This window comes from Protopterus annectens, chromosome 4.part0 (genome assembly GCF_019279795.1).
Source record: "Protopterus annectens isolate FY-2018-M chromosome 4.part0, PAN1.0, whole genome shotgun sequence".
NCBI classification, from domain to species: Eukaryota; Metazoa; Chordata; order Ceratodontiformes; family Protopteridae; genus Protopterus; species Protopterus annectens.
The window spans coordinates 886,690,378-886,716,995 of NC_056733.1; the positions used below are offsets into that span (position 1 = coordinate 886,690,378).

General features: G+C 45.1%; 1 protein-coding gene across 1 annotated transcript in view; it reads right to left on the reverse strand.

Annotated features, from left to right (window-relative positions):
• KLHL22 (kelch like family member 22) overlaps nt 1-26,618 on the reverse strand; it is a 1,250,694-nt gene that overhangs the window by 334,308 nt on the left and 889,768 nt on the right. The window contains exon 5 of the mRNA XM_044068844.1: nt 16,261-16,453. Coding sequence (XP_043924779.1) covers nt 16,261-16,453 — 193 coding nt within the window. The remainder of the gene's footprint in view (nt 1-16,260; nt 16,454-26,618) is intronic.

Below are 26,618 nucleotides of genomic sequence, written 5' to 3' on the forward strand. Positions count from 1 at the left end.
CATCACTACAGCAGTCTTCCTTATGTAAGGGAGAGTATAAAAGCTCATAAGGAAACCTGGAGGAGGATGGCACTGAAGAACCCTCTAGAAATCCATGCAGGATAGCCCTGGCAAAGTCAGCTGTAGCCCTGGAAATAACTTCCAACTTATAATGCTTAGTGAAGCTATGGACAGAAGGTCAAGTAGCAGCCGCAAGTATGGAATTGGTATCTAGTCCCTTGAAAAAAGCACCAGAGAAAGCAAAAGCTCAGGCAGAACGAGCCTTTCCTGAAGAGGAAAGGCATTTGTCATGAAAATGATGACAAAAAGAAATGGCTGCAGAAATCCAGAAGAGATGGTCTGCTTAAAAACAGTTAAACCCAAAGAGATGGGATGAAAGGAAACCAAGAGCTGCTCAGATTTGTGAATAATTTTAGTTTTATCCAAATAACACCTGAGCTGTATATGCAAGTCCAAGGTGTGAAAAACTTTCACTCTGGCAGACTGCACAGAAGGAAAACAGGAAGGCTAATGAATAAACTGATTAAGGGACAACTCACTGACCATGTTGGGGACAAAAGAATGATTAGCATGAAGAGACCCTGCCCCTGTGGAAAACTAAGAAAGGAGGAACAGCCATGAGAGCCTGAAGTTCAGAAACCCTCTTGGCTGAAGTGAGAGGGAAAAGAAGAGCCTTCCAAGTACAATGTTATAAGGAAGCTGAAGCAGCAGGCTCAAAAGGAGCCTGAATCTAATTTTCAAGAATAAAGCTGAGGTCACTGGAAGGCAGAACAGGCTTCCTGGGAGGCCTGATATGAAGGTTACCTTCCACAAATAGCTTGACTTCAAATCTAAAGAGCAGATGAGGGTTCAAGGGCAGACAAGCAGAAATTGCTACTAAGTGAACTTTAATTGAAAAATATGCCAACACAGCATGGAACAGATCACATAACTAAGAGAGAGAAAATGAAAGGAACCTACACAAATGGGATCCTGATGGCGACAGAGGCACCAGACAGAAAATCTCTTCCACTTGGACAAACATTATTTCCTGGTAGTGGGCTTCCCAGCCTCCTGCAGGACCCGAAGCATATCCTCAGAAAAGAGGTGCTTAAAAGGGATCAAAACCCTATCACTCACAGTGTCAGTTGAAGAGTGCGCAAGTGAGGATGGACCCTTGTCTTGTGGGGGAAGGTCCACCCAGTGAGGCAACCTGTGGTGATTGCCTCTGGCCAAGTGAGAAAGAAGGGGGAACCAATGCTGACTGGGCCAAAAGGGAGTCACCAACAACAGTTTGGGAGAGTTCTGCCTGATCTTGTGCAAGATTCTAGGAAGCAGGGGAAGGGGAGAGAAGGCATACAGAAACAGCTCTCTCCAGGAAAAAGACAGAGCATCCACTTTCCAAGACTCTAGAACAGACTAGAAGAATTTGTCTGTTTCGAGGGAAGGCAAAACGTTCTACCTGAGGAATACCCTACAAATGGACAATGTCCAAGAACACATCTCTGTGAAGCATTCATTCATGAGCTTGTAGGCTGGACCTGCTCAAAGAGTCTGCCACTAGACTGTGCTCTAAGGGAATGCAGACAGCCTGAAGAGTCACTTGATTTTGAACAGCTAGATCCCAGACCTGAAGAGCCAGTCTGCAAAGAAGGTAGGATATTGTACCCCTTACTTGTTGACATACCACATCACTGTGGCATTGACTGTGAAAAATTTTGAGGGGGCCCAGGATGACAGAGGGTATGAAAAGCCTGAAAGTACAGTTTTGTACCTACCATAAATGTAGATGTCCGATAGGTATGCATCTGCAGTCATAACAAATGGGTTGTCCTGCCTCAGGCAGCCCTTCGGTCAGCCGGATTCCAAAGTCTGGGTCTGGCCTCGGCTGATGTCGCACTTCACCCGACGTCATAGCTGCTGGGGTATAAAGGCATCAGCCGACGCCATTTTCCTCAGTGTTTCTTGCCCCAGATGCCAGGTGCCCTCTAGGAAGGCTAAATTTGGATAAATGCAGATAATTCCAAACAGTACAAAGCAAAATATATATAGATATATACATACAAACAAATACACCATAATAGATTCCCCCAGCTAGCTAAAAAGAGGGTAAGTACCCTAGGAATACCACAGAGGGGAAGGAGGGTGGGTAATCCTGACTGCAGATGCATACCTATCGGACATCTACATTTATGGTAGATACAAAACTGTACTATGTCCTTCAAGGATGCATCTGCAGTCATAACAAATGGGTAGAATACCATAGCCAAACTGGGGGAGGAGGCACTAAGATAATGATGGTGTAGTTATGATCCCTTGTAAAACAGCAGTTGCAAAACCTGCTCGGGATCTGGAGTATAAAGGAAGATTATAATGCTTGGCAAATGTATGCACGGAGCTCCAAATAGCAGCTTCTAAAATGTCTTTGGTAGCCACTCCTCATAGGAAAGCTGTAGTGGTGGCTGTAGCTCTTGTGGAGTGAGGCCTGATATTTTCAGGAGTTGTCTTTCCATGAAATTAGTAGCAGAATCAAATGCAATTTCCTATCCATTTTGAGATTGTCTGTTTTGAAATTGCTTTTCCTTGCACTCCTGTTGCATATGCTACCAGAAGCTGGTCAGTTTTTCTGCTGGCCTTGGTTCTGTCCAGGTAGTAGCGCAGTTGTCTGTGTACATCCAAGGTGTGTAGTAGTTTTTCCCCCCTGTTCTGTGGGCTGGGGAAGAATGTAGGTAAATGTATGGCTTGGTTCAAGGATACCCTGGATACCACCTTTGGCATAAAAGTAGGATTGGTTCTCAGAGACACTCTATCCTGATGGAAGATAAGGAAAGGCTGCACTGCCATTAATGCTTGTAACTCAGATACCCTTCTTGCTGAAGTGACTGCTAGCAGGAAGGCAGTTTTCCAAGATAAGAACTGTAAGTCTGCTGTTGCTGCTGGTTCAAAAGGGGGAAGTGTTAATTTTTCTAGCACAAAATTGAGATCCCATGCAGGCAAAGGTGGTTTCCTTGGAGGCTTTACATTTTGATCCCTCTCAAAAATTGTCTGAGGAGAGGATGAGAGAAGACAGGAGGATCCATGTTGTACTCTGCTGAAATTGCTGATGCATGTATCTTAATGGAAGAATAGGACAGGCCATTGTGGTACAATTCTGCTAAGTATTCCAGGATGTGTGCTAGGTTTGCTAGTGTGACATTTTCTCCCTTTTCTGCACTCCAAATGAGGAATCTTTTCCATTTGGCTGAATATGTTTTCCTTGTGGAGGGTCTGCGAGCCTCCAGGATAATGTCCTTAACCCTCTGAGATAAATCAAGTTGGTTTTGTTTTATGCAATTTTCCAAGCAGTTAGTTACAGTGTTTTTAAGTTTGGATGCAGGGTCTTGTACTTGTTCTGCGTTAGAAGTAAAGGACATAGAGGTAGATGCCATGAATGCATCCGAGACATGCTTCTCAGTAGCGGGTACCAATGTTGCCTTGGCCAGTCTGGAGCTATCAGAATTACCTTTGGCTGTTCCTCTCTGATCTTCAGTAGAACTTTGCACATCAAAGGAAGAGGTGGAAAGGCATATACTGTCAGGTCCTTCCAGCTGAAAGAAAGGGAGTCCACCCTCCAGGCAAGTGGGTGGTATACTCTTGAGCAGAATTTCTTCAGTTGGTGGTTATGTGGGGAGGCAAACAGGTCTATCTCTGGCATTCCCCATTTCTTTGTTATGGTTTTGAAAATATCCGGATGCAGCATCCATTCGTGAGCATCCGTGGTAGTCCTGCTTAAGCTGTCTGCTAGTGAATTCTCTTTTCCTGGTACAAATTTGGCCTGCAGTTGGATGTTGAGATTCAGGGCCAAGTTCCACAGGTCCATTGCCGTCCGGCATAGAGGGTATGAATGCGTGCCTCCCTGTTTGTTGATGTACCACATGACTGTGGTATTGTCCGTCCTTATCAGCAGGTGTCCTTGCTGGATGAATGGTCTGAATGCCTCGATTGCATGTTTCACTGCCAGCATCTCCTTTAGGTTTATGTGTAGATTCAGCTGGTCTTGTGACCATAGGCCTTGGATACACTTGTCTTCCATGTGTGCCCCCCAGCCTAGGTCTGAGGCGTCTGTGGTGATAGTCTGCCTTGGATGTGGTTTGTGGAAAGGCAATCCTCTGTGTGTCTGACAGGCCTGAGCCCACCACAGGAATTCTTTTTTCAGACATGGAATGATTGGTATCTGGGCTTCTAGACTGTGTCTGTGCTGAGACCATACATTCCTTAGGTACCATTGTAACTTTCTCATATGCAGCCTGGCATGTGGGATCAATATTATGCAGGATGCCATGTAACCCAGGGTCTGCAGGACTTTCCTTGCAGTAAGCTGAGTTTGCCTTGTTAATGCCATGAAATAGACTGGTAGTTGCTTTTGTTTTTCCTCTGTGAGAAAAGCCATCTGAGTTATTGTGTCCAGTTCTGCACCCAAAAATATTATCCTTTGAGATGGCACTAGTCTTGACTTTTGTATGTTGACTGTGTATCCCAGGGCTTGCAGCAGTTGTATGACATTGGCCAAATCCTTTATTAATTTTGTCTTGTTGTCCGCTTGTATTAGGCAGTCGTCCAGGTATGGGTAGATTTGAATTCCCTGAAGCCTGCAATGAGCAATTACTGATGCCAGGCATTTCGTGAATACTCTGGGCGCAGTAGATAAGCCAAAGGGCAATGCTGAGAATTGATAATGCTCTGATCCTGCAAGAAATCTGAGGTGTCTTCTGCAATCTGGTCATATAGGAACGTGCAGGTATGCCTCCTTGAGATCTAGAGTCACCAGCCAAGACTCCTTGCCCAACATGGGAAGAAGTTGCTGTAGGGTCAGCATTTTGAATTTTGGAACAATGAGGTATGTGTTTAGTGCGGACAAATCGAGAATAGGCCTCCACTGATTTTCTTTTCTTGGTACATGGAATAGTCTGGAGTAAAATCCTTGGCCTTGTTCCATAGATGGTACCTTTTCTATTGCTCTCATCCTTAGCAAACTGATGATTTGTTTTAGAGCCTCTGATTTCTGGCTTGGTGGAAGGTTTGGCATTCCTCTCTTTTTTGGTAGAGTGTGGAAGTGAAACCTGTAGCCCTTGTCTACTGTTTGTAAAGTCCATTTGTCTCCTGTAATACAATGCCAATTTCTTGAGAATAAGGCTAGCTTTCCGCCCAAGGGTGCTTCCAGTTGTTCCCTGGTAGGCGGAATCAGAGCCAAGTCATTGTGTCTGTCCTGTAGAAGTGGTTGCAGTCGCAGCTGTGGCGGCACTTCTTTGGTTGGCAGGTTGCCACTGACAACACCTGTAGGCACCCCTAGATTGACCTCTGCCTCTTGGGCGTCTATTTCTGCCTCTCTGTGCTCTGGAGTTGTCTGGAAAGGACCAATTCTTTGAAGGCCAATTTCTGCTAAACCTCGGAGGTTGGACCTGCAAAAAATCCTTGACTCTTTGGACAGATTTTGCTTTTTCTTCCACTTTCTTTAGAACCTCCTGTGCAGGGCAGCCAAACAAACTTTGTTTCTCCATAGGGGCATCCAGGAGTTTAGACTTAACATGGTCTGGTAAGGATTGTTATTTTAACCAGGCATGCCTTCAAATCACTGCTCCAGTCATAGCTGATCTAAATGAAGCCTCCAGTGCATCATAGCCACATTTTAAGAAATGATTACTGACCTGCTGAGAATTGTGTACCAAATCCTGAAGGGACTTACGGTCTAAAGGTTCAGGAGAGGCCAGTTTTTTATTCAGCTGATCTAACAACAATTCCTGGTACTGTATCATGTGAAATTGACAGTTTAAAGCCATGGCAGAAAGAGTAGCAGATGTATAAACCTTTTTACCCCATCTCTCTAAAGCTCTAGATTCTCAGTCAGATGGTAGTGGGTTTTTGGCAGAGGCAGCTGCAACACCTTTAGGGCCCTGAGAAATGGTTTCTGGGTCTGCAGCATGAGCCTTATACAAGTGGTAGTGAGAATCCGGGACCCTGTAGTATCTGTCAGGCTTTGCAGGGGCCGGGGGAAGAGAATCAGGGGCAGTACTGGCATCATTGTATGCATCATCAACAACTGATAGTACAGGTGGAATGGCTAAAGGCCTATGCTGTGGTAAGTGTAAAAAAGTCCTTAGCCTTTTCCTAGAATCAGAAAAATCCTGACCCTGCCATTGGAAGTGTTCCCTCATTGAGTGTAGGGTTTCCCCAAAAGAAAATTCTTCTGGAGGAGAGGCAGAAGGAATGGAGTCTTCTGCATCAGAATCCTCATAAGGTGAGTACGGGCATTCCTGATGGTCCGATACATCTGAACCATCCGAGGAGTAGTCAGAGGACAGAGGTTCAGGGGGTTCAATCCTAGGCCTCTTTTCAGGAGGGGGTTGTGAGGCCCTGTCTGGGTGAGGATGGGTTCCCCTGATCAGAGAAATAAGGTCCTCAGCAAGGCTGAGAATCTGGGAACTTCAGGTAGGCCTGTGAGAGGGAGCTTTTGAAGGTAAGGCCTTGGAAGGTTTGGCTGCTTTAGCCCTGGAAAAGGCCTTGATAGACATAGAAGCAGGGGGTCTAGCTGCCCCACGTGCAGGAGTAGAGATGTCCAACGGAATAGTGTCAGACAACTCTTGTGTGCCTGCTACTTCAGCAGGAAATACTGTAGCCGACTCAGCCATGGCCTGTGTGGCCTCGGTTATCGGAGGCATGCTCTCGGCCAAAGGGAGAACCGAGGTCTCGGTTTCAGCCGAAACCGAGACACTCGCGGTAGGCCTAACCGTGGTTTCAGCCGAAACCGCGGGCCGCGATTGTCGGTCCTTTTCTTTGCATTTTTTAGCTAAAAGTGTAGTCGGAGTCTCCGACGGCATTTTATATGCAAAAGTGGAGCCAAAAAACTCTTCTGCAAACTCCGACCGACGTCTAAGAGTCCGTCGGTTGAAGGAAGCACAGGCTAAACAAGCTAATACGTCGTGGTCTGGGCCTAAGCAAGGAAGGCAGTAAGAGTGGAAATCCTTATGAGGTATTTGTTTCCCACAAGTTAAACAATTATTTACTTTGTCTGACATCGGCTGAGGCAAGAAAGAGTCCCCAACGGGGTACTTAGCTTTTTAGAAGTCTTCGGTACGTTGAAATCTCTGGATCTGACCGACCGGCACTTGCGAACAGCTTCTGCTTCGGGCACCGCGCGGCAAGAAAGACTGAGGAAAATGGCGTCGGCTGATGCCTTTATACCCCAGCAGCTATGACGTCGGGTGAAGTGCGACATCAGCCGAGGCCAGACCCAGACTTTGGAATCCGGCCGACTGAAGGGCTGCCTGAGGCAGGACAACCCATTTGTTATGACTGCAGATGCATTCTTGAAGGACATCAGCTAGAAGCAGAGCCCTCATCTCCTTGAAGCTGATGTGGTCCAAACTCTGATGTAGAGGCCAGAGACCTTGAACGTTGAAAGAACTGAAGGAAGCTCCCCACCCCCTGTCTTAGGCACTTGCAAAGAATTCTTGAGTCAGGACTGGAAAATAGAAAGAAAGCCCCGGGTTGATAAAAAGTTGATGAATCCACCACTGAAGCTCGTGACTTGAGGTACCACTGAAGTTTTCTCATATGCAGCATGGCTGCAAGTAGCATGGGAATGATGGAAGACATAAACCATGGACCCTGAGAAAGTCTCTAGCCATGAATGAATCCAGAGAAAGAATAGACTGGAAAAAGGTAATAAGAGACAGGACCTTGGGGGCAGGCAGAGATGCCAACATTGGGATGGTCTGGATCTTGCAAACAAGGAAAATATGATCCTGAGAAGGAGTCAGGACTGATTTTAGAAAGTTTATGGTGAACCCCAGACTCTGCAGCAGGAAAATAGTAAACTGGAGATCCTGAAGCAAAGCCTTGGGAGATAAAGCCTGTATGAGCAGATCGTCCAGATAAGGACAGATCTAAACTCCTCTCATTCTGCAAAAATTCAATGGCAGGAGCAAGGCATTTGGTAAATACCCTTGGGGCAGTAGAAAGGACAAAGGACATAGCAGAGAACTGAAAATGCAAGGAAGAAATGCAAAAATTTCCTGAAAAGGGGATGTATGGGGATATGAAGGTAGGCATCCTTTAGATCCAGACAGACCACAAAGGCCTCGTGAAGAAGAGTAAAAAAGGTTTGAAGAGACAACATCCAAAAGAAGGTGACCTTGAGAAAGGTCCAGAATTGGTCCCCAGGTGCCTGCCTTTCTGGGAACCAGAAACATTCTGAAATAAACTCCCCTCCCCTCCTGGCAGGAAGCACAGCTTGAATGATACCCTGGGTCAATAGAGAATTAAGCACTTCTGAGAAGAGAGAATGTTGTTCTTGAGGAATGCCCAGAAAGGCAGGAAGAAATTTCCAAACCATGAAATACCCCTAGGAGACAATGGACAGTACCCAGGAGTCTGTTGAGATCCTTAACCAGTTTGGAAGGGACATGGAAAGATGAAGGGATAAGGGAACCTGGCCAAAGGAAATGGGAAGCAAACTGTCAAATGGAATCTGGGTCTGTGTAGAATGGGCAGGAGGCACACGTCTACAACCCTGTTTACCCTTCATGGGACGATAAGGCTGTTTGTGAACAAAAGCAGATTTGTAAGGGTAATTCTCCTGAAACTTTGGAATAGGAGAGACACATATGTTTCAACTCCTGCAAAGCTTTGCCCTTATCCTGGAGGGATATAAGAAGTTCAGCAGCCCCAAAAAGACTTTTATTAGCCAAAGGAGCACCTAATAATTTGGCCTTAATGTCATCATGTAAAGCCTAAAGATGAAGCCAAGAGTAACTCATCATAACAGAACCAAATGCAGTAGTCCTGGAAGAGACATTAGCTGCATTTAATACAGTGGGTAACATGAGAGGTAGAACCAAACAAGGAAAGGGCTGTAGCCTTCCCCTGAGAAACAGGAAGATCAGAAATCACCTGAGAGACTTGAGAAAAGACGGCTAAAACATACCTGGTTATATGAGTACTGCAGTTAATAGCCTTAAAAGACATGGTGGCAGCAATATAGACCTTTCTGTCTAGCCTTTCCATGGTCCTACCATCCTTATTGGCAGCAGTTTGTTAGATGACAGCAGTTTGGAACATTTGTCAGAAAAACAGACACCACCGAAGGATCAGCAGAAGGGCATTCATACAGAAATTAATTATCAGGCACCTTGAAAAATATGTCAGGTTTCTTAGGAGCTGGTGGTTGAGAATCAGGGGCTACAGAAGCTACCGAAAAGGGGTTCCTATCACGTGACGAAAAATGTAAACGGCGAACGTGTATTGAGCGAACCCGATTGGTCGAAACGTTGCGCATGTAACACAGAAATCGCCACAGGGAATATTTTCCCTTTACTTCAATGCAGTGCGATCTCGGAACAGGAATATTTAAGTAGCGAGGGTGCAGGGGGGGCTTCCCCCCTGCCTACAGCGATTAGATAAGTACAGTTTTTTTATTTTTATTTTTTTATTATATTTTCGAAACTTCAAACATCGCTCATATGGTGTCGACCATATGGTGTTTGATGACTGAAACTTTCGAAAATATAATATAGACCCACTGAAAAGGTATCCAAGAAGGCAGCCAGAACTTGAGGAACAGCAGAAAGCTTGGGAGACTCCATCTGGAGGAGCTCATAATATCTCTTCTGTATATCAGGAAACTGAGAGCAATCAGACTTAAAGAATTCCATCATGCGGGAAACAGTGTCCCCAAGGGAGAGTTCCTTTAAGGGGGAACTCTGGACTAATAGAATCCTCTTCCTCTGAACCATACTCCAAGGGGGAAGGGATCTGAGAAGAGTAAGCTAACACCTTGTCCCCCCAATCCTGATCAACATCAGAGGAATCCAGCCCCCAAGGTCTTTTAAGAGGAGTGGAAGACCAGGGAGGGGCAGGCAGAAAGACCGCTTCAGGAGGTTTTAAAGCCATTAAAGCATTAAACAACCCTTGAGTAAAATCCTGCCATTCCTATTGGGGATCCTCAACTTCAGGGGAAATATGCTTGGTTTTCTGTTCCTTTTTCTGTGGGCTGTCTGCACGAAAAACCCTCAGAAGGCCAGACCCTTGTCAACACTCAATAAGTACAGTAGGGATCTCCTCCCTCACCAAGATCTGTGGAATCCCCCTCTATCCCTTTGATATAATTAGCGGTGGTTCCCCCTTAACATCTAGAGCAGAAGTTTACAAAGCTTCTGAGGATATGTGATAAGTCAGATCCATGCTGGCCTCCGATGGGGTTGCGACAGAGGAATCCAAAGTAATGACCACACAATCATTCCGGCTTTCACAAGCCTGGAGATAGATTTCTGGGGGAGGCTGTACAAGCAGCAGTATCAGACATGACATTTTTGGCCTTTTTCCTGGCTGACTGACCCTTAGGATGGGAAGACTATGCCTTAGCACCCTGAGACAAAAGCTTAAGATTTAATTTATTTTTTATTTTATTTATTTACCATTTGTTAACCGGGAAAGTCCGACTTGGAACAAAGCCAAGTTTCAGAGGAGGCCCGGGGAGAAGAATTCCAGACGCATGCCTTTGTAACATGGGAGGAAACCAGAGCACGCACAGGAAACCCACATGAACACAGGGAGGACATGCAGACTCCACACAGAAGGCACCCCAGCTGAGAATCAAACAGGAGAACCTCTTGCTGTGAGGCGACAACTCTACCGCTGCACCACCGAAAGCTAAGATGTTGATTTTCAAGGTAAACAGACAAGGAGGAGAGCCGACTACACAAGGTCTTGAGGATAAATGCTTGGCAGATAGAACACTGTGTAGGGATGTGGGAAGTACCCAGACAGAAGACACACTGGTTGTGACGATCCTTATGGGGAATCTGCCTTTCACACTAAAATTTGCCCTTTGTGGATGACATGAAACCAACAACTCTAAATAAAAAAAAGAAAGATAATGAAAAACCCCAACAGGGCACTTATCTGAAAACCTGCTCAGTAACCAACACAGAAAGGCATTCAGACTGTCATTCAATGATGGTGTTCGGACTGGCAGCAAAGAAGTTCTGAACTGTGTGCATCCGTATGTCATCTTTATGCTCTATGTCTCATGTGGGGAGCATATCTGTGACATACAGTGCCTGCAAATACTAACGGTTTTGGTATACTGGTTGGATGTTGGGCTATCCTTGGCAGGACATCCCTTATGTAAGGAATACTGCAACAGTGATATGGAAGGACATCTGGCAAATAAATCCTATAAAGTAACATTAACTCTTTTTCAGTGTGGCAAGAGTTCTCACAGGACACGACTCAGACTTCAAAATATCAGCCTATGTGCAATGTGTTAACTTTTCTGACACATCCAACGCCTGATCTATGCAGTTTTCATCATCATTGCTGGAGCCTTCCTGTGTCCTGACAGAGTGCTCTTCAAACTATCTGGAGATATACAGAGCTAAGTATATTTTTCTGGCACTTCAGAGTTGTGTACTGTTAATTGTTGCTTGACTAATTTTATATCATTGCTGGCTGAGTTCAGAGTTGTGCACTGTTATTTTTGCTTCACTGTATAGTTTTTCAGATCTTTGCTGAAGGTGTTGGCTTTCTCATACCCACCCTCCCTATTCCTGTCTTGTTGTTTAAATTTGGAGGCTTTTGCAGTTGCCCGCCCCAACTGTAGATTTGATCTGGGACACTCCCCACAGTCCCATCTCTTTACCTCATTCTACCTAATAGACTCCTTCTGCACTTGTTTTTAGTCATTTTTAATTTAATTGCATTTTTTAAACTGTTTGGTCTAACATTGCTACATACTCAAGTGTGCTAGCTTGCACTGCATTTGAATTGTTTTTACTGCAGTTGTAGCTTCTTTTCTGTATAAAGGAAAAAAATAAATCTAAGCCTGTTTCCTACCTTTCCTGTAACTAGTGTAGTCCAGATTCAGATTTTCTGTATCCAGTACTGTATGTAAGCTTCTGAGCCCCCCAAGCTTTCTGTGGGAGTGGTAAGCACTAGGTAACCTATCTACCACATAAGGAGTGGTTCTGGCCCAGAAATTGAAGTTATTGGCTGTTTGGGCAGTTTTTTTCATCTCTCTCAACTTTCTGATTTAAAAGCCCGCATTTGCACTTGTTTTCCCCCTTTCCTGTAACTAGTTTAGTCCAGATACAGATTCTTAGTTTTAGCACTTGAATTGGCTTATTCGTGATCAGCACTTGTTCAGAACTCGTTGCAAGCACTAAATAAGCTACCAATTACTACAACACTCAACCTTCCTCATTACCAAGAGAAAAACAGTTTTGGTACTTACTTTCCTCACTTGCTTAGTGAAAAACAGCTGTTGTACTCACTTTCCTCACTCATCTACAGGAAAACAGTTTTTTATTCACGTATGTTCAAGGGTCAACTCCCAGTGTTCTCTCCTGTCTATCTGATGAATATGGGCATCTTGGGGCAATGTAGAAATTGCTTCATGTACACAGACAACCCTCTCCTCCTGCCACCCAACACTACAACCTGTGAGAGATGCACTTATCTAGCAAATTGGAAGTAAACCTCTATCCAACCAAGAATGAACTTGACAGTCAAGAGAAGAAGGTAAACACTTGCACCACACCACACTCATCACAGTCACACTAAATCTACACCACCAAAATCCACACATAGAAACACAAAAACATTCACGGAGGCTCTCAATAATAATCTGCTCAAGCAACAGAGACCTCCAAAGCAGAAATGCAAGCAACCTCTACCCCCCAACACAACCCAAATGACACATAGCCTGCAGACTCAGTGTGCCACTCAACCACAGCCAATAAGGCAAAACAACGTACCCAACACACTAGTCATAGGTGACTCAATAGTCAGACACACTGATGTCCCACTCACCAGGCTAAACAAGTAGAAGGTTACTGTCAGCTGCCTGTCGGGTGCCAGGATCTGCCACATAACCCACCACTCAGGTCACTCCACAACAACTACAAATATGACTCTGTCATTGTCCATGTTAGTGTGAACAACCTGAAATGTACCTCCCTGGACTACATGAAAAGAGACATGGAAGAGCTCCCCGATCTTGTTATCCAGGCAGGTATGACCCTAGCCCTGAGTAGCATTCTGCCATCACCCAGAATTATACTGCAGTACAAGGACACAATGATTGACTTCAACAATTGGCTAAGCTTCTGGTGTCATTCTAAAGGGATCCAGTATCTGTCTGCCTGGGATGACATGGTCGACAGACCACGATGCTTTGCCAGAGATGACCTGCACCTGTCACCCCTGGGATTCCGGATACTGGCTAAGGTTCTTGCTGCCCCTAGTGCCTTTTTTAGGCAAGGTTCAAATGACAAATTCACCACTTTAACAGGAACAGGCAAGCAAAAACTGAGGGTGATGCTACTCAATGCTAGAAGTCTAAATCTCAAAATGCACTCACTCGAGGCACTCCTTAAAATGGAGAACATTGACATCTGTGCAGTGACTAAGACCTGGTTCAAGGCTCCAGAGAGCACTCCTGCACTACCAGGCTATAACTCATACCACACTTTTCAGCCATATAACCTGGACTGGAACACCAAAGGTGGAGGTGTGTCCATATTCATTAAGGAGATTCACATCTCCAGGCTAGTTGCTCAGCATAATGCATCCGAGGTTATCCAAGTGCAACTAACTCTGGGCAAAACTGCAATCCAAACTGTAGCTTGCTACAGATCCCCCACCATGCCCCAGGATTCCCACTCCTCTTTTCTTGATGTACTGAAAAATATTAGGGTTCAACCAAACACCCTAATAATGGCCGACTTCAACTACCCCACCATTAACTGGGAAAACTACTCATGTACCAACTCCTTCGCTCAATGCTTTCTGGAATTCATAAACTCCAATGCCCTGCATCAACTTATTCACACCCCCACCAGGGGAAACAATATCCTAGATCTAGTCATTACCAACATGAGTGACCGGAGTTCCACACCGGAAGTCAACGTCTCATTGGTCCGATCCGACCATAAGCTAATCACCCTAGATATCCACATCCTGCCCCCACCCCCCATTAAGGAAACCACGGTAAAAAATTTCTGCAAAGCCAAATTCATGCTTCTTAAGACAGAAGTGGTGAACTTCACGACACCCATGCAGATGGACAATACAGTTACGACTACTGAATCCTACACAATTGCACTTTATACGCACTTACACAAGTGCATGGATCGTGCTATCCTCCAAAAAAAGGAAGCCAATCTGGAGGTCCCCTGCCATAAACAAGCTGTACAACAGGAGGAAGAAACTGTTGCAAAAGAGAGTAAAATCCCATGAGTGGAGGAGCTCCCTGGTCAGCCTCAGTAAGAAGCTGCGATCCCTGATAAAATCCTCCAAAGCTAGTTACGAAAACAAAATTGCCACGGATTCTAAAGACAACCACAAAGCATTCTATAGCTGTGTCAAGAATCTCAATGGCAACACTCAGATCTGCTCTGAGTTACAGCACAATGGCACTAAATACACAGACACAACTGATATTGCCAACATCCTGGCAGATAGGTTCAGTGCTAACTTTACCCCCCTCTCAACCCCTAAAGGGCCCATCTCTATACCGGAAGAATGCAAAGTTCCTGCAATCATGGCTGCACAGGTAAAAAACACAGTCTCCAAAGCCAAGAACACAGCATCCAACATCCCCTCTACTCACCATGGTACCAGACAACATCCCAGGCTGCATTCTACATGAACTACAGAACAAACTGGCACCCCACCTAAGTACCATGTTCAATCATAGCCTCACCTCAGGCTTTGTGCCCGCTGAATGATGCACAGCGACGGTTATCCCACTCCACAAGGGGGGAGCACCATGGACCCCAGGAACTACCGCCCTATTAGCCTGATGAGCCTGGTCTGCAAGGCCATGGAACGTATCATAATGGAACTTGTAAACAAAGACATTGGTAATCTCCAAACTCTGGACCCCACCCAGTTCGGGTTTGTAAAAGGCAGCTCATGTCTCCTAAACCTGATAGACGTCTTTGAAGCAGTCACCAAAGCTGTAGACGAGGGTAAGGTGGTTCACACAGCCAATCTAGATCTTGCCAAGGCTTTCGACACCATCCCTCACTCTGGAATTATAGATAAACTCACTAAACTAGGCATAAATCCCTATGTCAGAAGATGGGTTGCTCACTGACAGAACCCACACTATGAAAGTAGCAGACTCCAAATCCGGCTTCAGACCACTGACAAGTGGAGCAACACAGGGTCCAGTCCTGGGTCCTCTCCTGTTTGGTATCTACTTCTCTGAAGTACAGGCTAACACAGAAGGTCTTTGGCTAACGAAGTTCGCAGATGACTGCAAACTAGGAGCCACAATCGAAACTCCTAACGATGTGGGCATCCTACAAAACGGCCTCACTGAGACAGATGCCTAGTGTCAAAGCCACGGCCTCAAGCTCAATGTCAAAAGGTGCATTGTCATCCCCTTTGGTAAAAACTCTGTACCCATGAACTACAACATAGGCGGTAGTATACTTAACACCGAAAGTGTGATAAGAGACCTTGGGACACAGGTGGACAGTAGTCTCTCCTTTGATAATCACATCGCCACAGTAGTCAGGAAATCCTTCTACGTGGCACACCTCATCACAAACGGTTTCTCATCCAGAAAAAAAGAGGTCATTGTTCCCCTCTACTCATCATTCATTAGACCCATTACAGAGTACAACGCCCTTTTTGGTATGTACCTCACAAGACATCTACAAAAACTGGAAAGGCCACAGAAATACCTCACAAAGAGGATTACCAGCCTCAAACAGATGCCCTACGCAGACCTTCTCAAAAAACTCCAGCTTTACTCCGTCGCATATCGCCTACTCAGAGGTGATCTCTGCCTAACATACAAATCTATGTCAAACCCAGAGCTGTTGGACATGCTCCACTTAAAGAAATCCCAATCCCTCTGAGCTAAACGCTCTAAGGACTTGTCACCACAATAAACAGAACATGCCGGAGGGATAGATTCCTGTCCCAGAGACTTCCCATACTCTACAATAAACTACATATCTATATCAAACAAAGCTCCTCATTAGCACTCTTCGAGAAAAATCTTGATGATTGGATGGGAAATAGGAAATTCACCCCGGGGATCACTTCTGTGGCTCTGCTCGACAGTGGCACAGGAAAATAATTTTCTTGGTTGGCAAAAGCCAGGGTACCTTTTTGGCTGGGCCTGTATAGGCCCTAGGGCCGAGAGCCTAGTACCTACCTATGAACCTATGAACCTATGATGTATTTGTCAGACCTCAACTGAATAATACTGCAACTACAAATTCTTACTGTTTTCTTCAGTGGAGTCACCATTTCCCAGGAATCTGATGCTGGGTTGTATTTCTCGACAACTGTCAGCTCCTCAGTGTAGTCTCTGCCCGCAATGGCATACAGGCACTCATTAAGTACACAGACGCAGTGATCAGCGTGTCGATGTTGTAGAGGCTTGATCTGGAACCACTGGTTATGCCGAGGGTCATACCTGGGAAAAGAAAAACACCATCCTCAGCCGATTAATACACTTCTGATATCTCCCCACATACTGCATGCACAAGACTGGACATTTTTTAAAGGAGTTCATGGCTCTTCTTCTGCATTTTTAAGATATTCCTCACAAAACTCCAAAACACTTTTCATTCCCCCCATGGTTGCCTATCACAGTCACAACAGCTTCAGTTTTATTGCTGCCGAGGTAGTACTTGCCTTCATAGGCTGTTCTGTTACTTCATGCCTGGTCAGGAAAGGCCTGTGCAAGGAATGTTAATACTTTCAAAGAACTTGCTACACACTGTGCTATAGCTAAGCCTGGTAACAGCTGCACCTTTTTTACTTCCAAATACATATGCATCACTTTCAAGAACACTATACATAAATCTAACAGTTTGCCTGATCACAAAATGTGCCCACCCCCACACACACACAAAAAAAGCCTCTTCCAAGTAGCACAGATGCTGTAAATGACTCCCACTCTCTTCTAGACAGAGAAAGGAAAATAGCTAACCTTGTTGGAAGCCATATCCTAGGTCTTACTGTTGATTTGCTAGTAACATATACAACCTAACCATAGTCTGAAGCTGCACAGTGTTACACCACTACAGGTCATTCACACAAATTACAAGAAACCATTCTGGCAGTTTTTCTTCTATTACTACTGTACTCATTTTACTTTACTTTGAATCTGTTGGCTAATCAACAATTTGTGGCCATCTGCACCTGCAAAGCCATAAAAATAACATTGTTACAAGCTGAGTACTGGAAAAAAATACCACAATCAGCTGTTTTGCTAGATGCCAGTTCATATCACTGAGCATCAGATACATGTTTTGCAGCTCCACCCGAAACATTTTTGAAACTGCATGCATATACAAAATGGGGAAGTCATACACTTCCGCTCTACTGCGACTGATAATTCATACACATCGTGACTTGGCAACAACTTGTACTGCCTTTACCTAGAATGCGACAACAGCCACCAACTTCAAGGGAACTTGAAATAAATACAGTCAGAATTAACCATACTTTTACTGTTTCCATACAAGGCACTTAAGGTTGTGATATTTATTTTTAAACACCACAAGAAAATGGCTAATGACTTAGAAATGCACATGTAACAAATTTATCACAGTACAGAGGCAGAAAAAGGATCAGTGCACAAAGATAGTCTTTTAATTGTATCCTCACAAGTAATACATCAGTCATATGTATCATGAAAACAATACAACTTAGATGACACTAGGCAGACATTACAAGGACCTGAACATTTTATATCAGAGTACTGTTTTACAGAACACCAGTGCACATGCTGCAGTGAAAAAAGTGGAAAGTACAGCTGTGTGTGTGCAACTTACAATAACTCTGAATGTTTTAAACAGGCGGTCACTACTGCAGCTCATTCCAGGCATTTGACAAAGGCAGTATATGTTGGACTTTACAGACCAACTTCCAAACGTTTCTTCAGACATATTTGCAAGCATAGCTCTACTCCAACTAATGTCTAACCAATGTTCAATACAAATTAGGAGATGCTTGTGCTTTACCCTTTTGTTTACAGTGGAAAAGATGCTCAAGTGTGCCCCAAACCATAAAAATAGGGGACTTAAGAGTCTCCCTCGAATCCTGGGCCAGGTTGAGAAAGAAGGACATAAGGATTTGCACCTCAAAGAGATTTTACAGTTAAGGAGGAATGTCTGGACAATACTGACATACCCCCACAAGAAAGCTCTCAATGCAATTTGCATGTAATCAAGGTGAGCCATACCTACTCCAACTCGAGTTCCCTGACAAACGCATACATATTTCCACACACCCTGAGGGACAGTGGATGGAAACCTGGACTTCAGTGATGATCTTCTTCTACTCACAAATCTACTGCTAAGATACACTGCATGCACTTTGTCAATTACAGGGATGACTGCTGCAGCTATATTCCTTACTTCATGGACAGTACTGCAGCTAAGGTAGAAAACATACAAAGGGAAGGGGTATTACAGCAAGTCCTGTAGTAAGTTAGTAGCAAATACCACTGTGTTCCTGGACTGACTTGTACTGACTGTAGAATGTGTGGACTGACATCCACACTGCTGCCTCACAAACACCCTCAGCTGATACATTCTTACCAAATTAGGCAGAAGTGGCTGCTACCGGTTGTGGAATTTATCCTTAGAGGTGCACCAGGCTTTTTGTCATTGATTCAAAGGACAATGCACTTTGCTAACTATATGGAGACAGTCTGCTTGTTCATAGTTCATAGGTTAGTACTAGGCTAACTGCCCTTGCAAGCCATTGTAAGCCTAGCCAATTACCCCTAGTGAGACTCAAACCCTGCACCTTGTGTTTGTAAGGGAAACATCTTAACCATTAGGCCACCCTCCCAACAGTTTGAAGACTGTTTAGCCTTCCTTTCTTAACTGAAAGGAAAAATTGTTCATAGGTGTGTACTACGCTAACCACCACAAGGGCCATTACAAGCCTAGTCATGCAATTCAAATGTGACCCATAAATTTGATTTACATTTGATTTTTATGGGGTGATTTACTGGACTGCCTCTGCCCATTCTCCCATATTTGTAAGCAAGAAGTCCAATGTGTTGGAGCCTCTAGTGAGTGTATTCACTATTTGGTCAAGGGTGTTTGTATTTACGAAGTCCAGGAATCTCTGTGGTTGCAGCCTTGAGGCCATGTAGGGTTCACAGTGTATAGATGGGTAATTAAAGCCTCCCATGAGTAGGCTGTTAGGTAAGTGTCTCCAGTAGGTCCAAGTATGCATTGTGAGCTTCTTGGGAAGGGTGACCTATAGCTGGCTAGGATATTAGGATATGGCATGGGATTTTGTCTATGGTGATCTGCATGTGGAGAAACTCCAGCATGTCATTGTGTCCAACCACCCTACAGGTATTCTTGTTACTGACGTATACTGAGACACCTCCACCTTTAGCCTTTGTCGGTACAGGTACTGGTCTAAAAGTGTGGAAGGCACTGAAACCTTGCACTGCCTGGGTACTCTCTGCTGCTTTAAATCATGTCTCGGTAACTACACAGATGTTTATATTCTCGAGTGTGAGGAGGGCTGGAGGGAGTACATTTTTGTACTTAGGCTCCTGGCACTGAGCAGTAACATCTTGAGGTTTCTCTGAGTTGATTTTGCTATGTCAGTAGGTCTGTCAATTTGGTAATGCCAAAAAAGGCACTATGGAGGCAGACAAACCTTTACTCAGTATTTGAAAGCCTAGAGGGGAAAGGTGCAGACCATCCTTGGCAAAGCAATGTGGTCTGTTGACCATGTCCTCCCGAGCTGACAAATATTGGAGCCCCTTAGAATGACACCAGAAAGACAACCAGTTGTTGAAATCAATAATTTTTCGCACTTATTGTGGCATCATCCTTGGTGATGGTAATATACTGTTCAGTGCCAGGCTCATACCAGCCTGAGACGCACAGTCTGAAACCTCCATAATGTCTCTATTCATATACAGTGGATATAAAAAGTTTACACACCCCTGTTAATATGCCAGGTTTTTGTGATATAAAAAAAATTAGACCACAATAAATCATTTCAAAACTTTTCCCACCTTTAATGTGACCTATAACCTGTACAATTCAATTGAAAAACAAACAAATCTGTTGGGGGGAAAAATAAAAAAAATACAATATGCTGGTTGCATAAGTGTCCACACCCTTAAACTAATACTTTGTGGAAGCACCTTTTGATTTAATTACAACATTCAGTCTTCTTGGGTTGGAGTCTATCAGCACGGCACATCTTGACTTTGCAATATTTGCCCACTCTTCCTTGCAAAAGCACTCCATATCTGTCCAATTGCGAGGGCATCTCTTGTGCATAGCCCTCTTCAGGTCACCCCACAGATTTTCTATTGGATTTAGGTCTGGGCCATTCCAAAACTTTAATTTTCTTCTGGAGAAGCCATTCTTTTGTTGACTTGGATGTATGCTTGGGGTCTCTGTCATGTCAAAATGTGAAATTCCTCTTCCCCAAAGCATGATACTGCCACCACCATGCTTCACCGCGGGGATGGTGTTCTTTTGGTGATGAGAATGTTGTCCGATTGTATCGCAATCATCCCTGGAGGAAGAAGGTCCTGAAGTGCTTGCAATACCAGAAGCATCGCTCTCATCTCCAGAAGATTGATATGCAGATGAGACTCATGTTCTTGCCATGTGCCGTGGACTGTCCTGCCCAGATAATGCCCCCCCACCCAGCCTGGGAGGCATCCATGGTCACAGTGGCAACAGGTTGGGCAGGCAGAAAGGGAGCTCCCGTAAACAAATTGTTGGGGGCTATCCACCAACGTAAGTCCTTTTTGCCTGACTCTGTCAGCAGAATAGAGTGATTCAGCGGTAGATATTGGAATGACCACTGGGAGAACAGAAGCCATTGAAGGATTCTCATACGCAACCTGGCTAGAGGTTTTAACAGAATGGTTGAGGCCATCATTCCAAGAAGTTGAAGAATCCACTTTGCTTTGACCTTCCGAAGTGGGAGAAGTCGCTGAACGTGTGAGATGAGGTTTTGTGCTCTTTCGGTGAGAAGACGAACTGTCATATCCACTGTGTCTACCTCTGCACCTATAAAAATCACAGATTGCGAGGGCAGTAATGCAGATTTTTCCCAATTTATGGAGATGCCTAGTTGAGCACAAAGCTGAATGGTGATGTCCCTGTTTTGGAGAAGTAGATGCCTGGTGGTGGCGGTCATGAGCCAGTCGTCCAAATACGGAAACACCTGGAATCCCTGACGTCTCAGGTGAGCTGTCACTACTGCCATGCATTTGGTGAACACCCTGGGGGCTGTGGTGAGACCAAAGGGCAGAGCACGAAACTGATAAAGGCTGGCTCCCAGCCGGAAGCACAGATACCTCCTTGACGCCTTGTCCATTTTTATATGGTAGTAGGCGTCCTGGAGATCTAGAAAGCACATCCAATAGTCTTTCCCCAACAACGGGAGTATCGACTGCAGTGTTACCATCCGAAACTTGTCCTTTTTCACAGATTTGTTTAATCTACTGAGGTCCAATATTGGCCTCCAGTCTCTGGTTTGTTTTGGGACTAAAAAGAACCTGGAGTAAGTTCCGAATACTATCTGGTCTGCTGGCACAAGCTGGATTACTCTTTTTGAGAGCAACTTGTTGATCTCCACAGTTGCCTGATCCCTGTGATTGGGTGGAACATCTGGGATCTTCTTGGTAACAAACGGTGGAAGGGAAAAGGGTATGATATGGCCTCTGGTAACAACTCTTTGTACCCACTTGTCTTGGGTTATATTTAGCCAGGCTTCTGGAAACAAAGAGATGCGACACCCGACTGGCCCCAGAGAAACGCAGTTAGGCCCCACATCAGGAGCACTGATAAGGCCGCCCTCGAAAGGAACCACAGCCTTGCTGATATTGCAGACCACCCCTGCCTCTAGGGCATCATCTACCATTTCCTTCTCCTCTGCCTCTAAAGGAGGATTCATTCTGTGTATCTGGAAAGGCCCTCTGGGACTTTTTAAACTACATCTTACCTCCCCTTTGACCTTTGGGGTATGGTCGAGAGGGAACGGTAAAATGGACTACCACGGCAGAGAGAGTCTTTCCTTCCTGTTCACACCGAGTGAGTGTATCTTTCACCTTAGAACCAAACAAGGAGGAACCATCAAATGGGGCAATGGTGAAGGTGGACTTAAACGGCTCCACAAAATTACACAAGCGCATCCAGGAGTGGTGCCCAAGAGCAACTCCTGAACCTGCTGCTCTGCTCGCTCCATCAGCCACATGAGATATGAGCCGCATGGAGGAGTTAACTACGGAATTTAGGGTGGACAACTGAGCAGAGATCCTATCCGGGACTCCCTCAGGACAAGCACCCTGTATGAAATCTCCTAACTCCTTGAGGAGATCCCTCTGCAACCTCGTGAAATGTGTAAGATAGTTCAGGGATCGAAGTGTAAAGGCTGCTGAACTAAATATGCACTTCCCAAATATGTACATTTGTCGAGACTCCTTGTTTGGCAGATGTACAGAGGAAGAAATCTCCGCCAACTCCTTCTTCGTGGCTGCCGCCACCACCATGGCATCTACGGGAATGCCCTTAGATAAGAATTATTTTCCAGGAGGGGCAGACAGGAACTTATCTGGTCTTCTAGGTACTGGCTCCACGGCATCGGGAGTATACCAAACCTTCCGACTAACTAGATCCATTAGCTCGTCGAAAGGTGGAGACACCCAAGAGGCAGAGGGTTGAGACCCGAAAGCCTACAGGTACACTGACTCCTCATCAGAAGGGTTGACAGTGGGCCAGTCACACCTCTGTTTAAGGATCTCTAGAATGTCCACAAAGAAGACATCATCAGAAGACGGCTTAGGGGACCCCCTCTGACTCATCGAGGTCAGTGTCCGATGTCAGAGACTCATCCTGGGAGTCAATATGCTTCCTCTTGCATACTCTCTTCCGCAGGGGCTCCTCAAAAGGATCTTCTGGGGATGCCCTGGAAGAGTGGGGGCCACCAGCCATTGGCTCCTGAGGCTGTGGATCTCTGCTGTCTCCGGAGAGAGTAGAGACTGAGACCAAAGTGGGAGCCCTGGGGGGAAGAGTGCTTGTACCACTGGCAGGAGTTGTAGATTGTGACAGCACACTCCTCATCACCTCAAAAGCAGATCTCTCCAGCTCTGAAGACCGTCCCCGCTCCAAAGAGACAAAGGACGGTGCCGGAGCCAGAGCCATCGGCTTCGAGATAGATGCAGGGTCAGAGCTCATCCTGGCGGAAGCACCGACAGGAAGGCTCGGAACAGACAAAGATCGATTCAAAACCTCCCCCTCGGCCCGGACAGAAGAGCTTCGGTCCCTGGACACGATGGACGGAACCGAACTTGGCTCCAATGCAACAGCAAGGGGTGCCGGAACCGAGGGAACCTCCTTTGGTAACAAGCACTCCGGCTCCGAAAAACCAACATGGCTTGGAGGAGGAATCATGGATGGAGACAAGACTGGTTTGAGTGGCTCCGGAGCCGACTGGGTCAGAGTCAACAAAAATTTAGGCAGGGCAGACGACTTGAGGAGTCTCAGTACTACCCTCTCCACATCTTCTTCTGAAAGACTCCTGGAAGACTTGGAAAATAAGGTTAGGGATCTTGACCTAGCAGGCACTGGAGATTTGACCATCAAAGAGACTGGGAGGGACTCTACAGACCGGCTCCGAGAAGCAGAGTCAACTATTTGCAAGGACTCAGCAGTCGGCACCGAAGTATCTGTGACTGATTCCGAAACCACAATGCTCTCCTTTGGCTCCGAAGACTGAGGAGTCGAGGAGGCAGGTTTTATTAATCTGGCAGGTGGCTCCGAAACACTAGCCCGTGCTGGAGAAGGTCTTTTTGAACATTTAGATTTTGAGTCAGATCTTGACTTCGAAGACAGACGAAGAAGCTGAGGAACCAGACAAAGCTTCCTCGAAGGTTGGCTTCAAAAGACCACTGAGTATCAGTTTGTTCTTTCTCTCTTGCAACACCCTAGGAGAGAAAGCATGACAGAATCAACATGATTCTTGCAAATCGTTGGCTCCCAAACAATAGATACAGCTACTGTGGCCATCGGTCAGAGACATTTTTTGGGAGCACTTCATACATTTTTTTAAACCCAGAGGGTTTGTGCTCCTTGCTATCCTTAGACATTGCAACCCACGAGCAATCGGAAGAAAAAAATAAGAGAAAGAAAATGACTGAGGACTAGGTCCTCTAACTAAAACGGGCCTAGCCCTTCAGACGAATTACACGAGGACTAGGTCCTCTAAGTTAAATGGGCCTAGCCTGGTGTAAGATATAAAACTAGATTTTCCACTAAACACTAGACTGATTCAGTCACACAGAAGAATATTTTAAATAAACTACAGTGGAAACAACATGAGGACTAGGTCCTCTAAGTTAAATGGGCCTAGCCCTGTGAAGAAACGGGTCTTCTAAATTAAACAGACCAAGAAGCACAACGCACACACGCACACACGCACACACGCACACACGCACGCACACACGCACACACACACACACACACACGCTCAAGGGTAGCAATTAACAATTATAAGAAATTAAGACTTTAGTGGATCCCCGCTAAAGACCACCAGTCAACAATAATCGCTTGACAGGAAATAATCAATAGGAGCCCCTATTGATCAAAAACGGCGAACTCACCAAACTAATTCTCCAGACAAGGAAAAACGCAAATGTGTCTAACTACTGAAAAACAGGAGACTACTATACTAGTCACACAAGGTCACAAGGCAATTTAGGTAAATCCTAACTGTAAATAACAGGAAGAGGCGAAACCGCCAAAACTAACGGTTTAGGTACAGCGCAATTGTGCCTAACTACTGGTACACAGGACACCACTTAAACAGTCACACAATCACAAGACAACAAAGTTAAAGTCCTATAATGTATACATTCAATAACTATGTAAAGGATACTAGAATAATAAGAAGTTATGTACCTACCATAACGTTCCATGTTAGTTGTCTTCTTCTCGCCTTCTTTCTTGCTGGATGGGTTCGGAGCTGATCCTCGGCTCTGACTCGGCCTATACTATAGCTCGAGAGCTATTTTTACCGGCTCGAGGCAGCCCTATATCCCACAATACCATGCACTAACTCCCCAGATCTCATTTGGAAGCTAAGACATAGTATAAATAATAATATTATAATAATAATATTATAATCCTCTTTTACGAGTACAGATTATCTGCTAGTAACACTAAGGATACAAGGAAAAAAACGCAACATATTGTATCTCCAGAAATGGAAGGACTGAGAAACCTCGAGTCTATCCAGGCTAGGGGGCAGATGGGAGGGACGCAAGAAAGAAGGCGAGAAGAAGACAACTAACATGGAACGTTATGGTAAGACATAACTTCTTAATGTTAAGTTGTCATTCTCGCCTTCATTCTTGCTGGATGGGACAGCGTCCCTAGCATCTTAGTCCTGGGTGGCTCAATGGAACAGACTCCTGAGTACAGTGGAACCAAAATCAGCTCTATTTCTGGAGGCTAAATCAAGCTTGTAATGGGCAATAAAGGTATGTTTGGACGCCCATGTAGCTGCTGCACAAATGGCATCTAGTGGTAACCTTGCTTGAAACGCTGTTGAAGTTGATAGTGCCCTGGTTGAATGAGCCTTAGGCCTAGAGGGAAGTTGCCTGTGTCTCAACTCATAGACCAAGGTAATAATAGATGTCAGCCATCTGGAAAGAGTAACCTTCGATACCGGAAGCCCTTTCTTGCCTGCAGCATAAGAGAGAAAGAGCTGGTCTGACTTTCTGAATTGTTTTGTCCTGTCTAGGTGATACCGTAATTGGCGATGAACATCTAATGAATGTAATTTTTGTTCAGCCCTGTTGGTATAGTCTGGGAAAAAGACAGACAAATCAATGGAGTGGTTTAGATTTGCATCCGATAACACTTTTGGTAGGAAGGAAGGGTTTGTTCTGAGAGTTACCCTGTCTTTATGAAAAACCAAATAAGGAGGACGGACAGACAAGGCTTGAAGTTCCGATACCCTTCTGGCAGATGCTATAGCTACTAAAAACAGCGTTTTCCAAGAAAGAAGTTTGAGGGAGCAAGAAGCTGCAGGTTCAAAAGGGGGCAGAATTAGTGAGGTTAGAACTAAATTCAAATCCCATTGTGGGGGTGGATCTTTGACTGGAGGTCTGAGCAAAAAGATGCCCTTGAGAAAGGCTTTACAGAGTTTGTGTGACATAATATTTGCTTCTGAGTCCAACATGAAAATTAGCAATGGCCGCTAATTGTACCCTGATAGTGGCCGATGATGACCCTGAATGAAAAAGCTCCGCCAGAAAGTCTAGAACCTCATGAATGGGTGCATGGAAAGGATCTAAGGACCTAGTTTGTGCCCAGTGTGAAAAACGCTTCCATTTACTCGCATAAGTCTTCCTAGTATTGGACTTATGGGAAGCCAGAATAATATCACGAACAGGAGGAGAAATAAGGAGAAGCCTGGCTATGGCTGGAAGTGGAGCAACCAAGCTGTGAGGTTGATGGAATGTAGAGACTGATGCAGCTTGCCCGTGAGGTGGGTCAACAGATCCGGAAGGGGTTCCAGATGCCAAGGCTGTTCCAGTAGGTATTTGTGCAGGAACGGGGAACCAAACT